Source organism: Melanerpes formicivorus, unplaced genomic scaffold (assembly GCF_026170545.1).
Source record: "Melanerpes formicivorus ecotype bairdi unplaced genomic scaffold, bMelFor1.0.p_v2 SCAF_139, whole genome shotgun sequence".
In the NCBI taxonomy this organism is placed as follows: Eukaryota; Metazoa; Chordata; class Aves; order Piciformes; family Picidae; genus Melanerpes; species Melanerpes formicivorus.
Window position 1 is genome coordinate 644,179 of NW_027142491.1, and position 23,984 is coordinate 668,162.

Consider the following 23,984-nt stretch of genomic DNA (forward strand, 5'->3'; position numbering starts at 1 on the left):
AAAGCCCAGGACTCCTTCTCTGCCCCCACCTGGGGTTTGCCATAAGCCCCAGGGCTCTGACCCTTCCCCCCAGAGGAGAAGCATAGAATCAATAAGGTTGGAAGAGACCTCAAGGAGCATCAAGACCAAGCTGTCACCCAGCACCTCATGACAACTAAACCGTGGCTCCAAGTGGCACATCCAAGCCTTGTTTGAACAGCTCCAGGGATGGGGACTCCACCACCTCCCTGGGCAGCACATCCCCAGGGCCAATCTCTCTGGCTGGGAAGAATTTCTCCCTAACATCCAGCCTGAACCTCCCCTGGCACAGCTTGAGACTGTGTCCTCTTGTTCTGGTGCTGGGGGCCTGGGAGCAGAGCCCAACCCCCTCCTGGCTACAACCTCCCTGCAGGGAGCTGGAGAGAGCAAGAAGGCCTCCCCTGAGCCTCCTCTTCTCCAGGCTAAGCAACCCCAGCTCCCTCAGCCTCTCCTCACAGGGCTGTGCCCCAGACCCCTCCCCAGCTTTCTTGCCCTTCTCTGGACACCTTCCAGCAGCTCAACCTCTTTCCTGACCTGAGGAGCCCAGAGCTGGACACAGGACTCCAGGTGTGGCCTCAGCAGTGCTGAGCACAGGGCACAAGGACTTCCCTGCTCCTGCTGGCCACACTATTTTCAGGCACAAAACTGCACAGGGAAAATGTTGTCTGGCCCTGAAGGCCACAGCTAAGGCCTGGTCTGGCCCTGAAGGGCACAGCCAAGCCTGGAACCATCCTCCCCCCACAGCAGAGAAGGAAGCTGCCTGCATCCAGGGAGAAGAGAGGGAAGGGAAGAGGCAAGAGCTGGGCTGGCTGCCAGCTGAAATAGAGGCAGAGAACAGAGTGATGGGAATGAAATACCCAAAGGTTACAAAGATCCTGTTCACACCTGGACCCCTCTGCACCTCCTGGAGCTCCTCTCTGTCCTTTGCTCAAGGCTTAAGCCTCAGCCCATGACACAGCAGCGATGGTGCTGAGGCACATGGGGCAGTGCTGGGCCATGCTTGGACTTGATTTGAAAGGTTTATTGGCACCCCACCCGCTCCTCTGAGTCCATGACACAGATCCTTCCCCCACACAGAGGCACAGACACAGCTCTGCGTGCTCCACGCACAGCTCCCCTGCCCCTCACGCACACACAGAGGCCAAAGGACTCCCAGAGCTCTGCATGGACACACAGAGCCTCCCACGCCTCAGGCAGCCCTGCAGCCTGCGTGCCAAGATGCTGCCCTGCACCCACCCAGCCTCACCATCAGACCCCCCACATCTCCTGCCCCACTCCTGCTGCCCAGGGGCAGCCCCGAGCCTGTGTGTGTGCTCCCTGGCTGAGGCTGCACACCCAGGAGGGCAGAGGCTGCACACCCAGGAGGGCAGAGGCTGCCACATCGTGGGGGAGAGCTCAGATCATAACCAACTGGGTGGCTCCCTAGAGAGAGCAGAGTGGGGCTGTGATCAGTGGCAGTCAGGCAAGTGAGCCCTGCTGGCCACTGCCCCACTTTTGGTGGCCACAGCAGCAGCTGCTCCCTCCTCAAGTGCCACCTCTGCTGCTCCTCCCCAGGGGAAGCCTGGGAGCGGTGGCAGCAAGAGGAGCTGGGAGGTGTCTGCTGTGGTTTGCTCCACTTGCATCTTTGGGGTGGAGCATCCCACAGGAAGCAGCAGTCACAGTGGTGGCACAATCAAATGTGTGGGCAAGGCTGCAGGGGGGGATGGCAGGGCTCTGACCCTGACCAGAACTCATGATGGACTCTTGCAGGGCTGCTCCTGCTATAATTCCTATCTGGCCTGAGAGGGTGGAAAGCACTGTGTAGAATGCTGCCAGCAGCACCACCAAAAGCAGCCTGAGGTCTGAGGGGATAGAAGTCTAAAACTGCTCAGGAACATTGGAAGCAGCTGGCAGGCTCCAAGCCCTTGAAGGAGAGGAGTGGCAATGTGGCTGTGGGATGTGCCAGCACAGAGGTGGGCAGAAGCAGCTTGTGGTGATGTGGAGCATTCCCAATAAAGCCCTGAGGATGTTGTCAGTGAGCCTGGCTGCATTGCTGGCACTGAGCAGCTCCAGAGCAGCACAGGGAGGGGCACTTTGCAGGCAGAGGGAGGCTGCTGGTGTTGAGCCTCAGTGTGTCCCTGTGTGTGCTGCTGTGGTGCAGCAGTGGCAGAAGGGCTGCCAGCCCTGCGGCACCCGGAGCACTCTCTGATTCCTGCTCTCCTTCTCTTGCTTCCAAACACAAAATTGTTCTCTGCTGCCTTTGATGCATTCTCCACTTTCTTCTGGATGTTGAACTGCTGCAGCAGGTCCAGAGGAGGCCACAAAGATACCAGAGGGCTGCAGAACCTTCCCTATGGGGCAGGGCTGGGAGAGTTGGGGCTGTTCAGCCTGGAGAAGGCCCCAGCAAGACCTTAGAGCAGCCCTCCAGTGCCTGAAGGGGCTCCAGGAGAGCTGGGGAGGGACTCTGGACAAGGGCTGGGAGGGCCAGGCCCAGGGCCAATGGCTTTGAGCTGGGAGAGGAGAGATTGAGAGTGGAGAGGAGGAAGAAATTGTTGAGAGTGAGGCAGGGGAGACTCTGGCACAGGCTGCCCAGGGAGGCTGTGGCTGCCTCCTGCCTGGAGGGGTTGCAGGCCAGGCTGGATGAGGCCTGGAGCAGCCTGGGCTGGTGGGAGGGGTCCCTGCCCATGGCAGGGGCTTGCATCTAGATGATCTTGAAGGCCACATCTACATCATTTGGTTGTATGTTTCTTGCTTGTGGCTTTGCTTTGGCTCTGCCACCGCCCTGGAAGCTGCAGAATGCAGAACTGTCCTCCCCTTGTCCCCGGCTGTGAGCTGAGGGTAAGGGAGCTCTTCGAACTGCACCTTTGAATCTGCTGTGCAGTGACAGGAGAGGCCAGGGGAGGCCTGGAGACTGTGCCCTGGGGCTGCTGCCTCCTTTCTTCCTCCTTCTTCCTTCTTTTTCCCTGGAAGTGTTTTTCTTCACCTCTGTCCTCACAAAGTCTCTTCCCTGGCACGCTGGCAGCAGCTGGCAGGAAAGCAGGAAGATTCCTTCTCCTCCTGCCATTTCCCTGCAGCTCTGCAGGAAGGAGCTGTTAAGCAGAGATGGTTCTTGTGCTCTCTTCAGGTTTTGGGGGAAGTCCTTGGGCTTTGGGCTCAGCCCAGGCACAGCTTACTGAGTCGGGTGGCTGCGGAGCCTGGCAGGAATGACTTAGAGAAAGACACACAAGAGACTCAGTAAGTTTCTTGTATCATGCTTCTATTCTGGCGCCTGACACAGGCAGAATCATTTCAAAAGACCTGTGTACCTTCAGAGAGTTTTGGGCAAACTTTTATACAGAAAGTTATCTGTCTGTAATGACAGAGGGATGTTAATATTTCACAGAAAAGTCCAGGTGCTTCCTAGCTATACAAAGCTTGTCTATCTAAAATAGCAGAAGTATACAGAGCATCCAGGTGTCCTTTCTCTTATACAAAAGATCATCTTGTCCCAGACTAACAGAAGTGAATCACTGACAAATCCTGTTACTGCTTATCTATGCAAAGGCTGTCTGCCAACCCCTCTCCCCCTCCCTGCATTCCAGTACTCAGCTAACAAGCAGACAATTCTTATCAACTCTGTTATTCTGTTAATGAGAATTTTCTGTTCATCAGGACAAGCCAGCAGAAAAGGTCCCCTTGCAGAGCCCTCCACCTTGCTGCGGGCTCAGCCTGGCTCCAGGCTTTTGGTGTCTGCCAAAAGCGCCCCGTGCCCATCTGGGATGGGTGCACGAACCCTCCTGCCATGGGCTTGTCCCCAGGCAGGGCCAAAGCTCAGGTGGCTATGGGCTGGGGGGTTGCAAGGTGTAGCTTGAGCATTGCCCCCGTGGCAGGGAGACTGTCGGCCGGGAGGAGACTGCTTCAGCTCTTCACACAGGAGGGGAGGCCAACACCCGAGCGGCTTGCAGGAAGGGAGCAGAGCCCGGTCTGCCCTGCTGCTCTTCTGCCCTGCTGCCCACGTGTGCCCTGCCGGTGCCGCCTCCTGCGTCCGGCACGGCCCTGGCGCCGAGCTCGGCCGCGCAGCGCCACGCCAAGGGGTGGCTCTGGCAGGCCGAGCCCCGGGGCAGGTGAGGAGAGAGCCTGCGGGCTCGGGGCGTTATGGGGGGCTCCAACCCCCCCTTCCCCCACCTCCATCAGCGGAGGTTTGATCGGGGAAGACAAAGGCGCTAAACTGCCTTCCCCTCCCTCTGGGGGACAGGTCAGAAGGCTCCGTTCCTGCCCCCGGGGGCTGGAGCTCCTCACCAGTGGGGGAAAGCCCTCGCTGGGATTCGGAGCTGAGCTGAGCTGTGCCCAGGATCCATTGGCGCTGCACACATTGCCTAGGAAAAGCTTAAGCAGAGGGACCAGAAAGCAGTCTGCCCTCTCGGTTTGGCTCTCTCTTTTGCAGCTCAGGTCGGATTCGCGGCGAAATCGGAGAGGTCAGCGCTGGGAGCCGGCTGCTCCCCGGACCTGCCTGCCCTGGGGGGCTGCTCCCTGCCTGCCGCTGCAGGGACCCTGCCTGCCGCAAACCTGCGGCTGCTGGCTGGCACAGGCCGGCAGTGCGGCTTCCCTTGCAGCGCTCAGGCAGTGCTGCTGCAGGAGTCCTGCCTCGTGGCGGCTGTGCCTAAGGACTCGCTGATTCTGGCGGCTCCCTTTCCCTCGGAACTGCGCCGCGTTAGCCACACCTTGGATTAGAAACCTGCAGCTCTGGAGCCTGCCGCCGAAGAGAGACCTAGGCACCGGCTGCCAACTCCCGCTCGGTCCTCCCGAGTACAGCCTGGCGTTCTCATCGGCTTTGCCTCGGGTCCTGACTTGCCTCTGTTTCCTGAGTGGGGGGAAGCTATTTTGTGGCTTAGCCTTTCCCAGTTTCTGAATTCTTTGAATCGTACCAATTCCTGGTAGCATTCGCGACCCAGTGGGACCTGTCAATAAAATCTCACGAGTCTGGACATCATGTTGGGGTGGGGGGTTGGGGAAATAAAGATAGTTTTGTAATTCCCGCCTCGTTAACTGAAGCCCAAGCAAAACAGGCCGGGACAGCTGCTCCGCTCCGTGTGTGCGGCGGCCGGGGCTGGGCTGAGCGGCCCCGCAGGCAACAGCGCCACGGCCAGGGAGGGCTCCGAGCTCCGCGGAGCCTGCGCGGTGCTGGGCACGGCCCCGGCCGGTAGGGCACGGCCCCGTGGCGGCGGTTACTGCCCTGGGAGGGCTCCGTGCTCCGCGGAGCCTGCTCGGTGCTGGGCACGGCCCCGGCCGGTAGGGCACGGCCCCGTGGCGGCGGTTACTGCCCTGGGAGGGCTCCGTGCTCCGCGGAGCCTGCTCGGTGCTGGGCACGGCCCCGGCCGGTAGGGCACGGCCCCGTGGCGGCGGTTACTGCCCTGGGAGGGCTCCCTGCCCCGCGGAGCCTGCGCGGCGCGGCTATAAAGGAAGAGCTGCGTCGCTACAGGCTGCTGTTCACAAAAGACCGGAGGAGTCCTTACTCCCACTTCCTCTTCCCACATTGCTTGCCAACAATCGACTCTTCTCCTTGCAGCTCCTTCAGCAGCTTATTGTTACACAGGCTATTTTCCACACTAGCTGTTAGCTTCCCTAATGACACTAATATTTCACTCTACTCTTCAGGCTTCCACAGAAATATAAGAAAGCAAACCAAATATAAACAATGAGAGCAAAGGCAAAGAATAAGAAACATTTTCTAGTAAAAGAAAACATTTTACTCCTATCTCACAATTTCCTGTGTCTGGTTCCCTGTCCCACTTTTGAGTTCCATACTTCTGCTTTAGAGTTTCTCTCTGGCCAAGCCGCTCTCCATCATTTTCCCCCAGCCCTGGCTCACTGGAGAGGTCCCAGGTGACTGAAACTGGCCAATGTGGTCCCCATCCACAAGAAGGGTCGGATGGAGGAACCTGGGAACTCCAGGCCTGGCAGCCTGACCTCAGTGCCAGGGAAAGTGATGGAGCAGGTTATCCTGGGGGCAATAACTGCACCTGAAGCATGGCCAAGGGCTCAGGTCCAGCCAGCATGGATTTAGGAGGGGCAGGTCCTGCCTCTCCAACCTGAGCTCCTTCTATGATCAGGTGACTGTCTGATGGATGTGGGGCAGGCTGTGGATGTGGTCTGCCTGGACTGCAGCAAGGCCTTTGCCACCACCCCCCACAGCAAACTCCTGGCCAAGCTGTCAGCCCCTGGCCTGGGCAGCAGCACTCTGAGCTGGGTTAGGAACTGGCTGGAGGCTGAGCCCAGAGAGTGGTGGTGAATGGTGCCACAGCCAGCTGGCAGCCAGGCACCAGTGGCATCCCCCAGGGATCAGTGCTGGGCCCTGTGCTCTTCAACATCTTCATTGATGATCTGGATGAGGGCATTGAGTCAGTCATCAGCAAGTTTGCAGATGACACCAAGTTATGAGCAGATGTTGGTCAGTTAGAGGACAGAAGGGCTCTGCAGAGGGACCTTGCCAGGCTGAACAGATGGGCAGAGTCCAATGGGATGGCATTGCACAAGTCCAAGTGCCAGGGGCTGCACTTTGGCTACGGCAATCCCATGCAGGGCTACAGGCTGGGGTCGGAGTGACTGGAGAGCTCCCAAACAGAGAGGGACCTGGGGGTGCTGATTGACAGCTGCCTGAACATGAGCCAGCAGTGTGCCCTGGTGGCCAAGAGGGCCAATGGCATTCTGGCCTGCATCAGGAATAGTGTGGCCAAGAGCAGGGAGGTCATTGTGCCCTGTGCTCAGCACTGCTTTGGCCACAGTTGAGTCCTGTGTCCAGTCCTGGGCCCCTCAGTTTAAGAAGGACATTGAGACACTTGAAGGTGTCCAGAGAAGGGCAACAAGGCTGGGGAGAGGCCTTGAGCACAACCCTGTGAGGAGAGGCTGAGGGAGCTGGGGTTGTTTAGCCTGGAGAAGAGGAGGCTCAAGAGTGACCTCATTGCTCTCTCCAACTCCCTGCAGGGAGGTTGTAGCCAGGAGGGGGTTGGCCTCTTCTCCCAGGCAACCAGCCCCAGAACAAGGGGACACAGTCTCAAGCTGTGCCAGGGGAGGTTCAGGCTGGAGGTGAGGAGAAAGTTCATCCCAGAGAGAGTTGTTAGCCATTGGGATGTGCTGCCCAGGGAGGTGGTGGAGTCCCCATCCCTGGAGGTGTTCAAGAGGGGATTGGATGTGGCACTTGGTGCCATGGTCTAGTCATGAGGTCTGTGGTGAGAGGTTGGACTCGATGATCTTTGAGGTCTCTTCCAGCCTTGGTGATTCTGTTAGACTGTGATTATTTCCCCTTACATAATAACCAGTTCCTGTCTGATGCCCTCTACCAGGTACTACTGTGCTCCACCAACATGCCCCCAGCGCTGTTTGCTTGCCTCTTACAGCCTTAAATTGCTCCTTTCAAAATCAAATGGATCTTAACCAAATTTTAATTGGCTTTGTCATTTGTAACACCACTGATTCTGCTGCTGTCTCTCCAGTGCCCACTGAACCTGTGGCACCATTCAGCTCAAAGCCATTGCCCCCTGTCCTGGCCTGCAACCCCTCCAGGCAGGAGGCAGCCACAGCCTCCCTGGGCAGCCTGGGCCAGAGTCTCCCCAGCCTCACTCTCAACAATTTCTTCCTCCTCTCCACTCTCAATCTCTCCTCTCCCAGCTCAAAGCCATTGTCCCTGGGCCTCGCACTCCCAGCCCTTGTCCAGAGTCCCTCCCCAGCTCTCCTGGAGCCCCTTCAGGCACTGGAGGGCTGCTCTAAGGTCTTGCTGGGGCCTTCTCCAGGCTGAACAGCCCCAACTCTCCCAGCCCTGCCCCATAGGGAAGGTTCTGCAGCCCTCTGGTATCTTTGTGGCCTCCTCTGGACCTGCTGCAGCAGTTCAACATCCAGAAGAAAGTGGAGAGTTGGGCTCCTCAAGACAAGAGAGAGGTGGAGGTGCTGGAGCCAGGGCAGAGCAGGGCAAGGAAGCTGGGAAGGGCCTGCAGGAGAAATCTGATGAGGAGAGGCTGAAGGAGCTGGGGATGGTTAGTGTGCAGGAGAGGAGGCTGAGGGCAGAGCTCCCTGCTCTCTGCAGCTCCCTGAGAGGAGGCTGTGCAGAGCTTGCTGCTGCTCTCCTCTCACAGGGGATGAACAAGAGGCAATGGCCTCAGGCTGCAGCAGGGCAGGCTCAGACTGGACACCAGGCAAAGGCTTTTGCCAGCAGGAGTGGTCAGAGCTTGGCAGAGGCTGCCCAGGGAGGTGGTGGAGTCCCCAGGCCTGGAGGTGTTTCAGGGTGGTTTGGCTGTGGTGCTTGGGGCTGTGGGTTAGGGGTGAGCCTTGCAGGGTAGGGTCAGGGGTTGGGGTTGGTGATCCTGAGGGGCTTTGCCTCCCTGGATGTCTCTGGGGCTCTGTGATTCTGTAAGGCTATGCACAGCCCTTGAGCTGTGTGATTCCATACCCTTACAAAGCCCAGGAGCAATTCCCTTCTGAGGGTTCTCAGATGACTTGCTTGGGCCTGCAAGGCTGATGAGGAGACACAGCATCCATAGAGATAGAACCAACAGCCCCAGCCCACCAGGGTGAGCATCCAAAGTGTGAGGAAAAATGTCTGTAACTGTCTGAGGGCTGGGGGTCAGGAAGGAAGGGCCAGGGCCAGGCTCTGCTCACTGTGCCCTGGCAAGGGATGGAAAGTGCAGGCCAGGAGGTTGCAGCTCAGCGGGAGGAGGAACTTCTTGCCTGGGAGGCTGCCAGAGGCCTGGAGCAGGCTGCCCAGAGAGGTTGTGGAGTCTCCTGCTCTGGAGCCTTTGCAGCTCTGTCTGGATGTGTTCCTGTGGGACCTGTGCTGGATTCTCCGCTCCTGTTCTGTCCACAGGACACTTCCCTGTGGGGTCTCCCCCATTGCTGGAAGGCAGAGCTTCCCTTTTATCCTCAATTCCCAGACACACATTTCCCTCTCCCTTTCCCCCCTGGCAGAGCTACTCAGGACTTACAGTCTCCCTGAAACGCCTCCTGCCTGTCCCCCTTCCCATGGAACCCCCTGCATCACACATCCCAGCTGCATTCCAATTAGGTTCTTCCCTCCTCTGGGTGGAGAAGTTAATATGCAGCAGCCTGGGAAGCCTTTGCTCTGTCCTAACAGTTCAGCAGCTGGGGCTGGCTGTGTTCAGTGTCTGCCCTCTTCGGCCAGCCTCCTGCTGCTTTCACACCAAGAGCCCAGGGGAGGCACTGAGCAGAGGCCCTTTGTGACTGACAGACAGCGAGGGGAGGAGAGCTCTCTGCTGCTTCCTTTGCTCTTGCAACTCCCTCTGAGCCAATTCTGCCTGCTTTGGATCCCATCCTGTCGGCACCTGTGTGCTTCCCCCTGGCAAGGAATGGAGACCTCTTGCTTTAAATTATTGTGGGGTTATTCAAGTTTTGTTTCAATTATTTTCAGAATGGTAACATTATAGAACATTTAGAATAAACCTTTATTTAGAATAAACCAAGCCACGTTGGAAGAGACCTTCAAGATCATGGTGTCCAACCCATCAACCAATCCAACCCACCTAAACAACTAACCCATGGCACCAAGCACCCCATCAAGTCTCCTCCTGAACACCTCCAATGACGGCGACTCCACCACCTCCCCAGGCAGCCCATCCCAATGGGCAATCACTCTCTCTGTGTAGATCTTCTTCCTAACATCCAACCTGAACCTTCCCTGGCACAGCCTGAGCCTGTGTCCTCTTGTTCTGGTACTGGCTGCCTGGGAGAAGACAGCAACCTCTGCCTGTCTACAGCCTCCCTTCAGGTAGTTGTAGAGAGTGATAAGGTCACCCCTGAGTCTCCTCCTCTCCAGGCTGAGCAACCCCAGCTCCCTCAGCCTCTCCTCACAGGGCTGTGCTCCAAACCCCTCACCAACTTCGTTGCCCTTCTCTGGACTCATTCCAGCAAGTCAACCTCCTTCCTAAACTGAGTGTCCCAGAACTGGACACAGGACTTGAGGTGCAGCCTAACCAGTGCAGTGTACAGAGGCAGAATGACCTCCCTGCTCCTGCTGGCCACACTCTTCCTGATGCAGGCCAGGATGCCATTGGCTGCCTGGGCACACTGCAGGCTCATGTTCAGCCTACCATCAACCAGCACCCCCAGGTCCCTGTCTGCCTGGCTGCTCTCAGCCACTCCGACCCCAGCCTGTAGCACTGCCTGGGGTTGTTGTGGCCAAAGTGCAGCCCCTGGCACTTGGACTTGTTCAATGCCATCCTGTTAGCCCCTGCCCATCTGTGCAGCCTGGCAAGGTCCCTCTGCAGAGCTCTCCTACCCTCCAGCAGATCAACTCCTGCCCCCAGCTTGGTATTGTCTGCAAATTTACTGATAGACTCAATGCCCTCATCCAGATCATCAATGAAGATGTTAAAGAGCACAGGGCCCAGCACTGATCCCTGAGGCACACCACTGGTGCCTGGCTGCCAGCTGGCTGTGGCACCATTCACCACCACTCTCTGGGCTCAGCCTCCAGCCAGTTCCTAACCCAGCTCAGAGTGCTGCTGTCCCAGCCAGGGGCTGACAGCTTGGCCAGGAGCTTGCTGTGGGGTACAGTGTCAAAGGCCTTGCTGAGGTCCAGGTAGACTACACCCACAGCCTGCCCCACATCCACCAGGCAGTCCCCTGGGCATGGAAGGAGATCAGGTTGGTCAGGCAGGACCTGCCCTTCCTAAATCCATTCTGGCTAGGCCTGATCCCTTGGCCATCCTCTAAGTGCTGTGTGATTGCACTCAGGATGACTGCTCCATCATTTTCCCTGGCACTGAGGTCAGGCTGACAGGCCTGGAATTCCCTGGCTCATCCAACCGGCCCTTCTTGTGGATGGGGACCACGCTGGCCAGCTTCCAGTCCTCTGGGACCTCCCCAGTGAGCCAGGACTGCTAGAAAATGATGGAGAATGGCTTGGCCAGCTCATCTGCCAGCTCTCTCAGCACCCTAGGATGGATCTCATCCGGTCCCATGGACTTGTGGGGATCCAAGTGGCTGAGGAGAGCTCAAACTACCTGCTCCTGGATCACAGGGGGAACTATGCTGCTCCCTGGCTCCTTCTGCCAGCTCTGCAGGCCAGCTGTCTGGAAGATGTTCTGTCCTGCTAGTAAAAATTGAGGCAAAGAAGGTGTTAAGTACCTCTGCCTTTTCCTCATCCTTTGTTACAACGTTCCCCTCCATGTCAACCAAGGAGTGGAGGTTGTCCTTGCCCTTCCTCTTGCTATTAATGTATTTATAGAAGGACTTTTTGTTGTCCTTCACAGCAGAGGCCAGGCTAAGCTCCAAATGTGCTTTTGCCTCCCTAATTTTCTTCCTACATGATTTAGTAACATCCTTAAACATTCTGTGGGTTGCCTCCCCTCTCTTCCAAAGGTGATACACCCTCTTTTCTTCCCTTAGCTCTATTAAGAGTTCATTACCCATCCAGGCTGGCCGGCTGCCCCGGCGGCTCATCTTCCGGCACATTGGCACAGCCTGTCCCTGAGCCTTCAACAATTCTTCATTGAAGCAGGCCCAGCCCTCCTGGACCCCTTTGTTTTTAAGGGCTTTATCCCAAGGAACCCTCTGAGTTAGTTCCTTGAGTAACCCGAAGTCTGCCCTCCGGCAGTCCAGAGTGGAGGTCTTCTTGCTGCCCCTCTTGGCTTGACCAAAACCGAGAATTCAATTATCTCGTGGTCACTGGACCCCAAACACCCTCCAACCACCACATCCCCACCAGCCCTTCCCTGTTGGTGAAGAGGAGGTCAAGCATAGCCTTGCCCCTGCTAGGCTCTTGCAGCACCAGGGATGAGAAGCTGTCCTCCATGCACTCTCAGAACCTCCCAGACTGCCTTCTCTCTGCTGTGTTGAGATCCCAGCAGATGTCAGGCAGGTTGAAGTCGCCCATGAGAACAAGGTCTGGTGATTGAGACAGCCTCTAGCTGCCTATAGAATGCTTCATCAACTTCTTCCTCCTGGTTGGGTGGTCTATAACAGACTCCAACCAGGATGTCTGCCCTGCCGGTCTTCCCTCTAATTCTCACCCACAGGCACTCAACCTGATGGTCCCTGATCTCTGTCTCAACAACAGAGTCTAACAACAGAGTCTAAAGCAACAGAGTCTAAAGCAACAGAGCTCCCAACACCAGAGCTTATAACAATGGAGTTTAGAACCAGTAGAGTTCCTAACAACAAAGTTTAAAACAAGAAAGTGTATAAGCAATAGTTTATAAGTTTATAACAACAGAGTCAACAACAACAGAGTTCATAACAAGAGAGTCTGAAACACTGGAGTTCAGAAGCAGAGGAAGGTGCAGGGAGCACTGTGTGAAGGGCTGGAGCCTGTGATGTTCTCCTCTGCTTCAAGGGCATGGGGTCTGCCAGCTGCTTCGGGCACTCCTGAGCAGTTCTCGGCTCCTTTCTCCCCAGAACTCAGACTGCTGCTGCTGGTGGTGCTGGCAGCCTTCTACACAGTGCTTCCCACCCTCTCAGCCTGGATAAGGATTACAGCAGGAGCAGCCCTGCAAGAGAGGATTTCCATGGCAGTCGTGGGGAGGGGAACTGAGGTCACCAAGGGCATTAGCAGCCTTGGCAAGAGGAACAGGGGACCTGGAGAATCAAAGCCCAGCAGAAGCATGGGAGGCTTGGCTGGAGGAGGAGTTGTGAGGGGCAAGGCTGAGAGCTGCAGAGCAACAGCTCCATGGAGTGGCTCTTCTCGGTGCTTAGCCCTGGACTGGGCTCCTGAGCCACAGCTGGCACAGATCCTGCCTGCAGCTCCACCTCTTTCACAAGGAGGATCTGCAGCTACTCTCAGGTCCCTGATGATGCCAGTTTTGGGGTCCAGCATGAGTTCTGGTCAGGGTCAGAGCCCTGCCATCCCCCCCTGCAGCCTTGCCCACACATTTGATTGTGCCACCACTGTGACTGCTGCTTCCTGTGGGATGCTCCACCCCAAAGATGCAAGTGGAGCAAACCACAGCAGACACCTCCCAGCTAATCTTGCTGGGGGTCCTGGCCCTTGCTGGGGCTTTACCTCTCCCTGCTTTGCTCTGGGGGATCCAAGTCGCCTGTGCTCCCCAGCTCCAGCTGAACTGGATTGGGACCAGCAGCTTCCATGGTTTCCTGCCATGAAAGGGGACAAATCAAGCTGGCTGCCTTGGCTCGGGGCAGAGAGAAACTCAAGAGCCAGGAACATCTCTGCCTGCTGCCCTCTGCTGCTGAGCCGTGGCAGCTTCCGCTGGCAGTGCAGCAGGGTGCAGAGCTCGCTGCCAGCCCCTGGGGAGGGTTAAAGGCACTGTCCTGGCAAAAGGACAATCATCATCTTGATGAGAAACGACTGACTGAGAACGCTCCCCGAGGGGGAAGCTCAGTGCTGACTCAAGGGGTTGAAGCGGGATCCAGGCCCTTAGGATCAGCTCCCTTGGAGTTCTGATGGTCTCCCAACATGTCAGGAGAAGCTGTGCTAGGAACAGGCAACCTGCCAGCCTGAGGGAGAGGCCCAGCCCCGGGCACCCAGCAGGCCTTACCTCTTCTTGCTGGCCTTCAGTCTTGGCACTCTCCTCCTTCTTCCTCCTCTCCGGCAGAAGGTCATCCAGCAGGCTGAGCTCCCGCTTGGAGAACCAGAAGTCCATCGCCTTCCGCACCAAGACCAGAGCCAAATCCTTCACAGACAGGAGGGGAGATAGGGTGAGGCCAGAGCTGAGCCTTCCACCTCGCTGCAGACACGGCCTGCTGAGCAGCAGCAGCTCTTACCAGCAGGGGGAAGATGAGGGCAGCAGGGGACATCTTGATGAGGCAGAGCAGGGTGAGGCAGAGGACCTGGATGAAGGTGAAGAGGTGCACCTTGCGCAGGGGGACGTGCCGCAGGTAGAGGAAGTCCGGCTGGTGCTTGCTTGGCATCAGAACCAGCAGCAAGCGCTTGAAGAACTGCAAAGGCACAGGCCAAGAGCTGCCAGCTTAGCACCGCAGAAGCTTCCTGGCCCTGCTGACACCTGGAGGCTCTTTGCAGGATGCCGCTTGAAAGCACAAGGCCTGGCAGCCGCTCTGGACGCTCCTCCTGGGGGCAGCAGCAGCCACTTTCCCTCCCCTCCAGCTACCAGCCGGCTTGCCCACGGGAGCTGCCACCGACCTGCCCTTCCTCCGTGCGGCTCTCTTCTCTGCCTTTCCTGGCCCACCGAATGCCCCTGCAAGCGCTGCCGGCAGCGGTGGAAGCTGCCTTCCCTGGGCACCGAGTTCCCCCATTTCCACCTGAGCAAACCCTGCCCTGCCCTAGCCCCTGACCCGAGCACGCTGAGGAACCGCTGCTCCCAGCCCCAGAGATCTCCTGGGCCCCCACCCACCTCTCCCTCACAGCAAAGGCTTTCCCTGCGCGCTCGCAGAGAGCCTCTGCCGCGGCCCCGCGTTGGCCTTGCTGCCGGGCAGAGGCGGCAGCAGGGAGCAGCCGTGCTGCAGGCTGCCGCTGAGGCACTACCTGGAGTCCTCGGAGCGACGACACACCCATGTAGAGGAAGATGCCGTAAAGCACAGGCATGGGGATGAGCTGCGGAGGAGAAGGCAACGGTCTGTGCCTGACGTGGCACTGGCAGGCTCAGCACCCTGCTCTGCGGGCACTGCCCGCAGCCGCCTGAACCCCCAGCAGGGCTGGCCCTGAAAGGCAGCTGGAAGCCAAAGCTCTGGGCGCCGCTCGCTCGCCTCCAGCGCACCCCAGTGGGGGCCGAAGGGCTGCAAAGCAAAGCCCAAGCTGCTTCCCGGCACAGGTCAAGCCCCAGGGTCGGGGGTCGCCTCCTCCTCCGCTCCACAGCTCCCGGGGGCTGGAGAGGCGCTGGGAGGTGTGTGTGTCAGTGCCACAAAGCCGGTGCCGGTCGGGGCTTGGCATTGCCCTCTCACCTTTAACACCGAGGTCAGGAAGACAGAGCAGCCCATGAGCACAAAGACCATCAAGCCAGTGACTCTCTGCTCTCGCACCCCCAGGAACCTGGGTTGCTCTCCTGGAGCTGAGCCGGCAGACTCCACCTTGAGGCTGTTCACGTGGGTGATGGACAGCACAGTGGCAGCCACAAACCAGGGCAGGCCCATCAGGGAGCACACCCCCAGCAGCACAGACACCACAAAGAGGTCCAGGTGGTAGCCACATCCTTTCTGCAAGGAAGGCAGCAAAAGAAGGAGCAGAGCAGCCCACAGCACAAGAGCAAGGGCAGCCTCAGCAGTCAGACTCTGCCCCTGCTTGAGCCGCTCCTGGCAGCACAGCAGAAGGCTTCCTTCCCGCGGCTGCCGCCACCACTTCACAAGCACAGCACGCTTCCCTCCTGCACCCAGCTCCATGTGCTGCTGCAGCAGAGCGCTCGTCTCAGCTGCCCTGGGCTTTGCTCCCTGGGGCACCACTGCTGCAGGAGAGCATCCTGCCACCCAGCCCGATGCTGGCTGCAGCCCAGGGCGGGGCGGGACGGGCTCATCTCTTGCAGCCTCTTACCTTCAGCTTGTGGTCCTTCCTGTTGACGATAGCAACCGTGATGTGCTGGTCCATGAAGATCAGGACGGTGCAGAGCAGAGCTGGGATGAGCGCAGCGAACACTGTCCACACGGGGTTGGGTCCTAGGGGGCTGATGAACCACCCGCGGTCGTCCCTGGTCAGCTGCAGCAAAGCACAGGCCTCAGCAGCAGCTCTCAGCCCAGACACTGCCCTGCCTTGCATTTTGCCTCTCCCCTCCTGAGGCACAGCATCTCCCAGCCTTGGCTTCAGGTCACCCTCTCTGGTGGGCTCCAGCAGTGCCGGCGGCCTCTCTGCAGGCACCTGCAGCTACTTCTCCTGGAGGTGCCCAGCTTTGGGGCTGCCTTCTCATTTCCAGAAAGAAAGCGTGCCTTGGAGGCACAGGAGGAGATGGGCAGAGCAGCAGCATGTCCTGCAGGCCCAGCCCCAGCCTGCCCTGCCATCCCCTCCCTTGCGGCAGCCCCGAGGGCTGAAGCCAGTTCCAAGCCAGGCAGCCTCATTACCTTGATCTCGCTGGGCACGTGGAGCTTGGGCGAGGGGATCCCAACCAGGTAGTCGGTCAGCACCATGGTGACCAGGGTGAGGAAAACAGCAAAGTCACTGATGAGGGAGCGCACCTAGGGGAGAAGAACAGAGCTGAGGGGGGCACTGCCAGCGGGGCCACACCGGGGCACGGAGAAGCTGGGGCCATCGACACCCCCAAGGCCGGGGCAGCAAATCCCCCCGCAGCGCCTGCAGCCTCCTCCCTTGCCGACATGCTGTGGCTGTGAGAGCTGGGCCCAGGCATGGGAAGAGCTGAATGAAGTGGGCAAGGGCTGCTGGAATTCAAGCCTTTAGCAGATCTATTGCCACTGCAGCCACGATGGCATAAGGCTCTGCAGCTCCCTTCCTGCCTCAGGGGGAGCAGCTGGGGCTTTGTCCAGGGCAGCTCTGCGTTTGAAACAACTTTGCCCCCGAGCAGGCAAGGCACGGGTTGGGGGGTGGGGGTAAACCAAAGCTAACTGTGGAAGACCCAATTTCCCCCCCCCGAAAGGGAAAACAGAGAACACAGAAGGGGCCCTGGGGTAGGGGGTAGGACAGGTGGGAAAGGCTGTGAGCCGTTTTCATCCACAGAAAGCAGCGGGGGGGGGGGGCCGGGGGGGGGGAATCCGAGGCGGTGCAGAGCTTCTCTTCCAGCTTGGCATTTCCCTGCTTGACCAAGTGGTGGTGGAGACTGCTTGGGGAAAGGAGGGTGGAGACTGTTGCTACTTTGGTGGTGAAGAAAGGGCTGCTCCTCAGGTTCTTCAGGAAGCTGGCCAGGGCAAAGGTGGAGAAGAGGAGGATGCAGCACCAGAAGAAGACATTAGGCACGTAGGGGCCATGGGGCCCACAGGCAGGGCCTCGGAACTCTCCCCGCAAGTGCCGGCACTCCTGGAGAGACAGAGAGTCGGGACACAGGCGGTGAAGGTGTGGCCAGGACACGCTGGGTAAGGAGGGGGTGAGGAGGATCTGGCAGCAGCACGCTTGGCAGCCCCTCCGCAGCGCAAGGGCTCTGCCTTGTGCAGCGGGGGGATGCCCCCTGGCGGCGGCACGAGGAAGCAGTGGCTCGGGGCACTCACAGTCACGGTGAGGTTGTGCCAGGCGATGCCAGGCACGTCGAGCTTGCTGCTCTCCCAGAAACGCAGGGTTTCGAGGCTGGGCTGGGCTGGTGCCACACACTCGCAGCTGGCAGGAGAGAAGCCAGGAGAGGGGTAAGGAAAAGGCAAAGGAGAGGCAGCCCTGAGCTCCTGGCCAGAGGCAGCAGCCTTTAGCAGGGCAGCACTCACCTGGAGTTGGTGTAGCTGGCGAGGGCGCCGGGCGTGTGCACAGGGTAGGTGACTCGCAGCTGACTCAGCTTCTCCAGAGCCTCGTAGATGAAGATGAGGCAGATGAGGGAGGCGTAGGTCTCCTCGGTGAAGCGAGTGATGTAGCGCACCAGGGAGCTGGCGTCGGTCACCACCAGCACCAGGGAGAAGAAGGTGGTCCAGAGCCCGATGCACGCCCGCAGGGACAGGTAGGAGAGCGCCTGCTCCCTGGGGAACCAAAGCCAGGTGGGAAGGGGGAGAGGCCAGCAAGGGGCTGCCAGCTCTGCCTGCCCTGGGCAAACCTCAGAGCAGTTTAGGAGCGTGGCCAGGCTGGGGGCGGGGGGGAGGCAGTCTCCAGCAAGTGCCACAGACAGCCTCGGGGCTGCAGCCTGGGCTCTGGACCCGCGCGAGGAGAGGCCAAGGACTTAGCAGCAGTTGGGTTAAGGCCCTGGGGGCTAGTGGAGGTCAGGCGCCGGCTGTGGGAGGTGCTGTGGTCTCACCTCACTCTCATGCCCGAACACCAGCGCTGGCTGGGTTTGTGCCCAGTCACCTGCTGCCAACCCACCCCCACGACTCCCCGTCTCCGCCCTCCAGAGCCCCTGCACCACCACCTAGTAAAGCAGCAGCAGCCTGCAACAGCTCTGACACCGGAGACAACTGAGACCTCACAAGTGCCACCCGGAACAGCACGGCCCAAGCATCTTTTCCTCCTCCCTGTCTCCTGCTGCAGCCTCTGCCAGCCCCTGGCTGTGGCAGCCAGCCTTACTTGCAGAAGTGGTAGATGATCTTCTCAAAGACAAGGATGGGTCCGGTGCTGCCGAGGATGGTGAGAGGCTGCCCAGCAAAGAGGCAATAGACCACGCCGCACAGGCAGGCACCCATCAGGGACTCCATGGCACTCTGCCCGGGGGAGAGAGGCAGCAGGCACTAAGCAGATCATGCAGGGCAAGCCCACACCCCCCAGCAAAGCCAAGTGAGCGCAGCAGGGACTTGTGCCCGAGGGTGGGCCCTCCCTCTGCCCTGCCAGCCAGCAGAGAGAGCTGCTCACCATGCAGCCCTCGGTCGCCTCCCCCAGCAGGCCGCCGAAGGTGATGACAGGGGACATGCCGGCGCAGTAGAGGAAGAGGACGGACGCCAGGCACTGCAGGCTGAAGGCGTCCCGAAAGTCGCTCCAGAACCAGGGCACTTTGCGCTTCACGTCCTGGATGAAACCTCCGCAGAACCTGGAGGCAAGAAGGGAGGCTGAGTGTGCTGCGGGAGGGGCTGTGGAGCTCTCTGCTGCACAAGGGCAGCCACAAGCTCAGAGCGACTTGCAGGGCTGCAAAGCAGAAGTCTGCTGGAGCCTGCTTTATACCCAGGAGAAAGGGAGGCAGGCAGGAGAGCTCCTGCAGCACAAGCAGGCCTCGGCCCAGAGCCCCTCCCCTCTGCCCCTCAGCAGCAGCAGTGCTCTCCCTGGGGGTCTCTACCCCTCTGCCCCCACCCCAAATCCAGCAAAGCAGGGGCGATGCCGCTGCGCCTGAGCCCAGCCGCCCACCTCTCCCCCTGCCGGGCCCAGGGCACCGAGGTGGTGCTGTGCAGCCCCTGCCTGAAGCAGCTAAGGCCAGAGCCCTGCCGGAAGGGCAGCTGCAGCCTCAGTTTCCAAGGCCAGCAGAACCAAGGCCAGCCAGGGGAAGCTCAGATCACCTTCCTGTCCACTCCAGCTCCGGCCCAGTGTGTCTCGCCGGCTCGCTCGGCGCAGCACTGCCACCCGCAGCTCCTGGCACCTTCCTTTTCTCCTGGGGAAATGGGAGCAAGGTACAGATGCCCACCTGTCACCGTTCCTCCTGCTCTGGCTCTGGGACTGGCAGAGGGGCACCTGGAGAGCCTGGCCCCCTCAGCACATCCCCAGCCGCGCTGCCGTGCTGCCCCTGCCCCTCCCGCCTCCCGCCCTGCGGCACCCACCTGGGGAGGGACCTTTTCCGGGGGCTTGATTCGGATGGAGGGATCCCACTGGCCTGCTGGCAAGACCTTCACCTGCTCCAGGAACTCTGCCAGGCCAGCCAGCAGGTCCCCTGGCTTCCTGCCTTTATAGGCAACTTCTTGGAAGACCTGCCAGCAGGAGGCAAGCTGCTGAGAGGACAGCCCGCCTTGGATGCCCTCTCCAGGGCAATCAGCTCCTGCCTAAATGCAGGAGAATCTTCCCCATCGTTCCTGCTGGGGGCAGGCAGCATTCCCCCACAGCAAACACCTGCCCACTCTGGGAGGTGCAATGGTCTCCTGCACGAGGTCCCCATCCCCAGGGGCACCCCACGGCCTTTAGCCTAAAGCCAGAGGTGACCCAGAGCTCCCTTATCTGCTGGTACCTCATCAGTCATCAGAGTAGCCATGGCCCTGCCGACCTCGTGGTACTGCTGGGCTTTTCCTGCTGGCCCCAGCAAAACAAACAGGAACCTGGGCAAGAAAAGCAACATGAGGCAGGAGAAGGTGTCCTTGCTCAAAGAGCACCCAAGGAAAGCCCCAGGAGCTGCCAGACCAGAGTCTGGCTCCAGCGGGGACACACAGGCAGCGACTCCCAAATTCATCAGAATCGATCCCACACTCAGTCTGGGCCAAGGGCCATTCAGATGGGCTGGTGGCTACCAAAGCTCCAGCAGGGAAGGGAGACACAAAGGCAAGGAGATGGGGGGAAGGGGGGGGCTTGTTCCCTTGGCAGCCCCACTGGTGCGTGGAGTTGGATGCCGTGGCGTGGGGCTCTTGGGAAAGCAAAGCTGTGTGCTTCTCACTCAGACCTGGTTGGGATGGGCACTTGGGTCAGCCCCGGGAGCAGCACAGCCTGGGCCAGGCGGACAAAGGCCAGCAGGGGCTGCTGAAGGGCCCCCAGCTCCCCTACGAGCAGGCTGCAGGCTTCGGCCCCGCTGGGAATCCTCTTCAGCAAGCGCAGCTCCTCCTGGGCACAAGAAGCAATCCTCAGGCAGCTGCCCCGAGAGCAAAGCCCTCGACGCTCTGCAGCCCTCCCTGGGGCCACCTGGCCAGAGCCAATCTGGCCCTGAAGGCAGAAGAAAGCTGCAGGGCTCTCACCTTGCCTAGAGCCATTGTGGAGCTCTCCTGCTTCCTCTCTCCTTCAGCCACAGCAGCGTCTGCAGAAGGCTGAGGGCTGAGCGCTGACACTGGCAGGGGAACAAAGGCACTTGGAGAGGTGGGCAGGTTGCCAGGGCTCTGCCAGGGTGAGCCTGCTGGGACCCAAGCCCTGCAGAAGCCTTCAGCAGCTGTCAGAGCCCTGGAGAACAGCTCACCTCGGGCCACAGCCCTGGCCAGGAAGCTCTTCCTCTCCTTGCTCTGATGCTGCAGCAGAAGCACTTCTCGCACTCTCGCCCGTGCCTGCTCATCAAGCCCTGAGCTCTGTCCCTGCTGGTGCAGGATGGCATCTGGGGGGGCAGAGGGAAAGAAGCCATCAGAGCAGACACCCCCAGTCCCAGCCCTGTTTCGACGAGCGACCTGCCAAGCCCTGACTCCTGCTTCTCTTTGGCTGGAGAATGCTCTGCAGTCGCTTCTCTAACCCCACACATTGCTTCCAAGAGGAGCCCACCCTGCAGGCAAAGCCCAGTGCCAGGGTTGGGCCCCCAGCCTCTGCTTAAACCCACAGCAGGACTCCTGGGTAGGAGCCTGCCATTGGGGCAGGGTTTGACTGGGGAGGGAAGGGCACCAGAGGCAGCTGAGTTGGGCTGTTGCCAGAGGGACACAGAATGCAGGCTACCTGCAATCTCTTCCATGCTGCTGGCACCAATGTCCAGCAGCACTGTGCCGCTGCTGATCAAGCTCCTCAGCTCCAAGAGGCTGGGCAGGGAGAGTGTGGCCACGTAGGGCTTGCTCCAGCATTCACTGCCATCTTCCAGGTCCTCCTCAAACTTGAACCACCTGCAGACACAGGATGTGATCAGCCCCAGGGATGGGAAAAGTGCCCCCAGCTTTGGCAGCCCTTGGAGAGAGCTGTGGGGTAGCAAGAGAAGAAGGCTCCTGGCAGCAGCAGCAGCAGCAGCTGTGAGAGCTTTGCTTCCCTCAGGGAGGAAAGAAGAGCTCTGAGCGCTGCTGGCCCAGGGCTCCTCTGGCACCGCTGCCAGCAGCAGGGCTTTACCTTGCTGCATCCTTCCACTCGGCAGCTTCACCCTCTGCCACGCAGAGCTCAGCCATCTGGCAGAAGAGTTTGTGGGGAGCATGCTGCTCGTCCTCCTGGCTCCCAAGGATGGCCTGCACCCGCTGGGCTGGGCTGGCTGGGGGCAGAAGACAAAGCTCTGTGCTCTCAGCCTGCCTGAACCAGCTCTGTCCTGCTCTCATGCCAAGGGACCACCAGCTCAGCACCAGCTCAGCCACAGATGCTGGGCTGGCTCCTCTCCCCTGGACTCCTCCTCTGCCCAGGCTTGCACAGAGCCATGGAGCAGGAGCAGCATCTGCTCCACCTCTGACTCAGGGTGGGCAGCCTCCCTTCCCTTCCCTTCCCCACAGGGCCATTTTTAAGGCCAGGATCCCTCCCAGGAAGAGGAGCCTCAGTCCATGATGCATGGCACTGCCTTGCCAGCCCCTCCTGAGCAAAGCCTGGCGAAGGGAGGCCTTGCTAAACGCTGCCATTTCCCTCGGGAGGGCAGCAAGCCACACAAGCCAGGCACAGGGAGCTGCTTGCAGAAGCCCCCAGGTGCACACAGCCCAAGGAGCTCAGGGAACAGCCTGGGGGCACTCACCCTGCCTGCCACAGCTGGGGGATCGGCTTCTCATCACCCGCCTCCTCCCCACGTCCCGGGCACGGTGGCCTGCAAGAGAAGAGTCACTTGCAGAGCTCTTGATGCTGCAGAGATGGGGGAGGCAGTGCCACTGTTCAGCCAGAGCAGCCCTGCCCAGGAGGAAGCACCACCTTGGTGCCTTGGGAGAAGGCACTGGGCTGCTGGCTCCTCTGCCAGGCTCTCTCTGCAGCCTTACTTTGCAACTGATGCTCAGAGTGGAAGCTGGCAGTGCTGCTCCATTTGCCCTGGTCAATCACCGCCTCTTCGTCGTATTCCTGCTCAGCAAGGAGAAGAGGGGCAAAGCTCTCTAGAGGTCCTTTACCTCCTCCACCCCTGTGGCCACACAAGTCCCCCAGGGTCACATTTCTGCATGCCCCCTCCTCCAGGAAAACCCAAACCCGTGGAGTGAAGGAAGGCTGCCAAAGCCCTTTAAGGTTCCCGAGTGCAAGCAGAAGCCAGCTGCCAGGCCCACTAAACTGTGTCCTGAAGCACCCCATCTACAGCTTCCTGAACAGCTGCAGGGATGGCAACTCCACCAGCTCCCTGGGCAGCCTGTTCCAGTGCCTGACCTCTCGGGAGAGAAGTTTTCCTCGTGCCCAATCTACACCTCCCCTGGCACCACTGAAGCCCATTCCCTCCCATCCTGTCACTAGTTGCTGGGGAGAGGAGACCAACACCAGCCTCACTCCAGCCTCCTCCCAGGGAGCTGGAGAGAGGTTTGTAGGAGCTTTGGCTTGCAGGAGGTTTTCCTTCCCATCCCCTCCTTGCTCTGAGCAGCGAGGCCGAAGCAGAGCAGGGCAAAGCATCTCCTCCTGCCCATGCCTCTGCCCCCTGGGGAAATGCCTCTGGGCTGTGGGGGAGAGTTTTGCCCTGTCTGGGGGGGATGCTGGGCCCCTGGGCAGAGCCCCAGCCACGCTACCAGTAACTCCTTCAGGGAGGCCATTTGGTATCCTCCGTTCTCGTCCATCCTCGCCTCGCTGGCTGCCTTGGCAGAGAATTGCACCTTGAGAGCAACCAAGGGGCAGATTCCCCCAGCACACCAGAGCAGGCCTCACGGAGAGGAGCTGAAGCTCAAGTGGCTGCCAGGGAGCACCAACACCGTGGAGACAGAGATGCCCCATGGTGACCTCATAATCTGGGCAGTGGGAGTCCTAAGGGCCTGGTTTGCCTTTGTTCCATAGGGGCTGAGATCTGCTGCCAGGGAGCAGGGAGGGGCTGGGAGGGCAAGAGGAGAGCTGCTGCCTGCCCCCCAGCACCAAGGGCTTCCCACAGGGCAGGGTGGCTGGGGCAGGGCCAGGACCTGTGCCCACACAGCGCTGCCAGCCTGGCCTGAGTGCGGCTGCCCAGGCAGCCGGGCCAGGGGCAGAGCCTGGCACAGCCTGTGGGGCCGTGTGGGCATGTGCTGGGCTGGCACTGCTGCCCCTGGTGCCCTAGGGAGACACTGAGGGCACACAGACTGCACAGGCAGCGTTTCCTACAGGAAAACTCCAACTGAGCCACACAAATCCACAACTCTCAACCCTTCTTCTTTCCCCTGTCACAGGGGCAGCACCCAGTGCCATGGGGCAGCACCCAGCCATGGGGCAGCACCCAGAGCCATGGGGCAGCACCCAGTGCCATGGGGCAGCACCCAGCCATGGGGCAGCACCCAGTGCCATGGGGCAGCAATCAGCTGTGGGGCAGCACCCAGCCCCACGTGAGGCAGCACTTGGTGCTGGGGCAGCAGCTGACAGGGCAGGATGGCACTGCCATGGTGTCTGGGCTCCATGGGCACTGGGGCAGGCTCTAAAGGCTCTCAAATGCCTTTCACAGTGGTTAAAGAAAGCAAATCTCTCTGGGACGTTGCCTTCGCTCCTCGCAGCTTGTCTGACTCTGTCAGTTCCAGTGGGAAGTGTGCTGGGGGGCAGCTAAAGCTCTTCTGCTGAATGGCCACTGGGGGAGACTCGAAAGCCCAAAGGCTTCTCCACGCCTCCA

The 23,984-nt window shown here is 59.8% G+C and overlaps 2 protein-coding genes across 4 annotated transcripts; both read right to left on the reverse strand.

Moving 5' to 3' along the window:
• Positions 1-12,158: 12,158 nt before the first annotated feature.
• On the reverse strand, positions 12,159-21,018 carry LOC137456828 (electroneutral sodium bicarbonate exchanger 1-like). 3 transcript variants are annotated; one of them, XM_068168474.1, is made up of 20 exons: positions 20,993-21,018; positions 20,532-20,663; positions 20,317-20,405; positions 20,028-20,185; positions 19,602-19,689; positions 19,201-19,347; positions 18,943-19,034; positions 18,308-18,482; positions 18,026-18,159; positions 17,242-17,487; positions 17,035-17,140; positions 16,685-16,846; positions 15,940-16,053; positions 15,419-15,580; positions 14,836-15,087; positions 14,420-14,488; positions 13,702-13,875; positions 13,476-13,610; positions 12,983-13,071; positions 12,159-12,470 (listed from the first exon to the last, which is right to left on the reverse strand). In XM_068168474.1, exons 1-20 carry the CDS (start codon positions 21,006-21,008, stop codon positions 12,416-12,418), a joined length of 2,595 nt encoding a protein of 864 aa, XP_068024575.1. In that variant the 5' UTR covers positions 21,009-21,018; the 3' UTR covers positions 12,159-12,415. The 3 variants fall into 3 exon arrangements, with proteins under 3 accessions (XP_068024575.1, XP_068024577.1, XP_068024576.1); XM_068168476.1 differs by lacking the exon at positions 14,836-15,087; XM_068168475.1 differs by lacking the exon at positions 12,983-13,071.
• Positions 21,019-21,366: 348 nt separating this feature from the next.
• Positions 21,367-23,544, reverse strand: LOC137456820 (electroneutral sodium bicarbonate exchanger 1-like). Its single transcript, XM_068168449.1, has 4 exons — positions 22,930-23,544; positions 22,207-22,285; positions 21,972-22,040; positions 21,367-21,506 (listed from the first exon to the last, which is right to left on the reverse strand). Exons 1-4 carry the CDS (start codon positions 22,975-22,977, stop codon positions 21,367-21,369), a joined length of 336 nt encoding a protein of 111 aa, XP_068024550.1. The 5' UTR covers positions 22,978-23,544.
• Positions 23,545-23,984: the final 440 nt, after the last annotated feature.

Excerpts from the sequence above, each read along its gene's own strand:
- LOC137456828 (XM_068168474.1), bottom strand. Across the intron at positions 20,406-20,531 it reads GGCCAGGGCTGTGGCCCGAG|TGTCAGCGCTCAGCCCTCAG; the intron begins GTGAGCTGTTCT and ends TTCCCCTGCCAG. Across the intron at positions 15,581-15,939 it reads ACGTGCCCAGCGAGATCAAG|CTGACCAGGGACGACCGCGG; the intron begins GTAATGAGGCTG and ends GCTTTGCTGCAG.
- LOC137456820 (XM_068168449.1), bottom strand. The coding sequence starts at position 22,977 with ATGGACGAGAACGGAGGATACCAAATGGCCTCCCTGAAGGAGTTACTG. Across the intron at positions 22,041-22,206 it reads CTCTGAGCATCAGTTGCAAA|GCCACCGTGCCCGGGACGTG; the intron begins GTAAGGCTGCAG and ends CTTCTCTTGCAG. Across the intron at positions 21,507-21,971 it reads CCCCAGCTGTGGCAGGCAGG|CCAGCCCAGCCCAGCGGGTG; the intron begins GTGAGTGCCCCC and ends TTCTGCCCCCAG.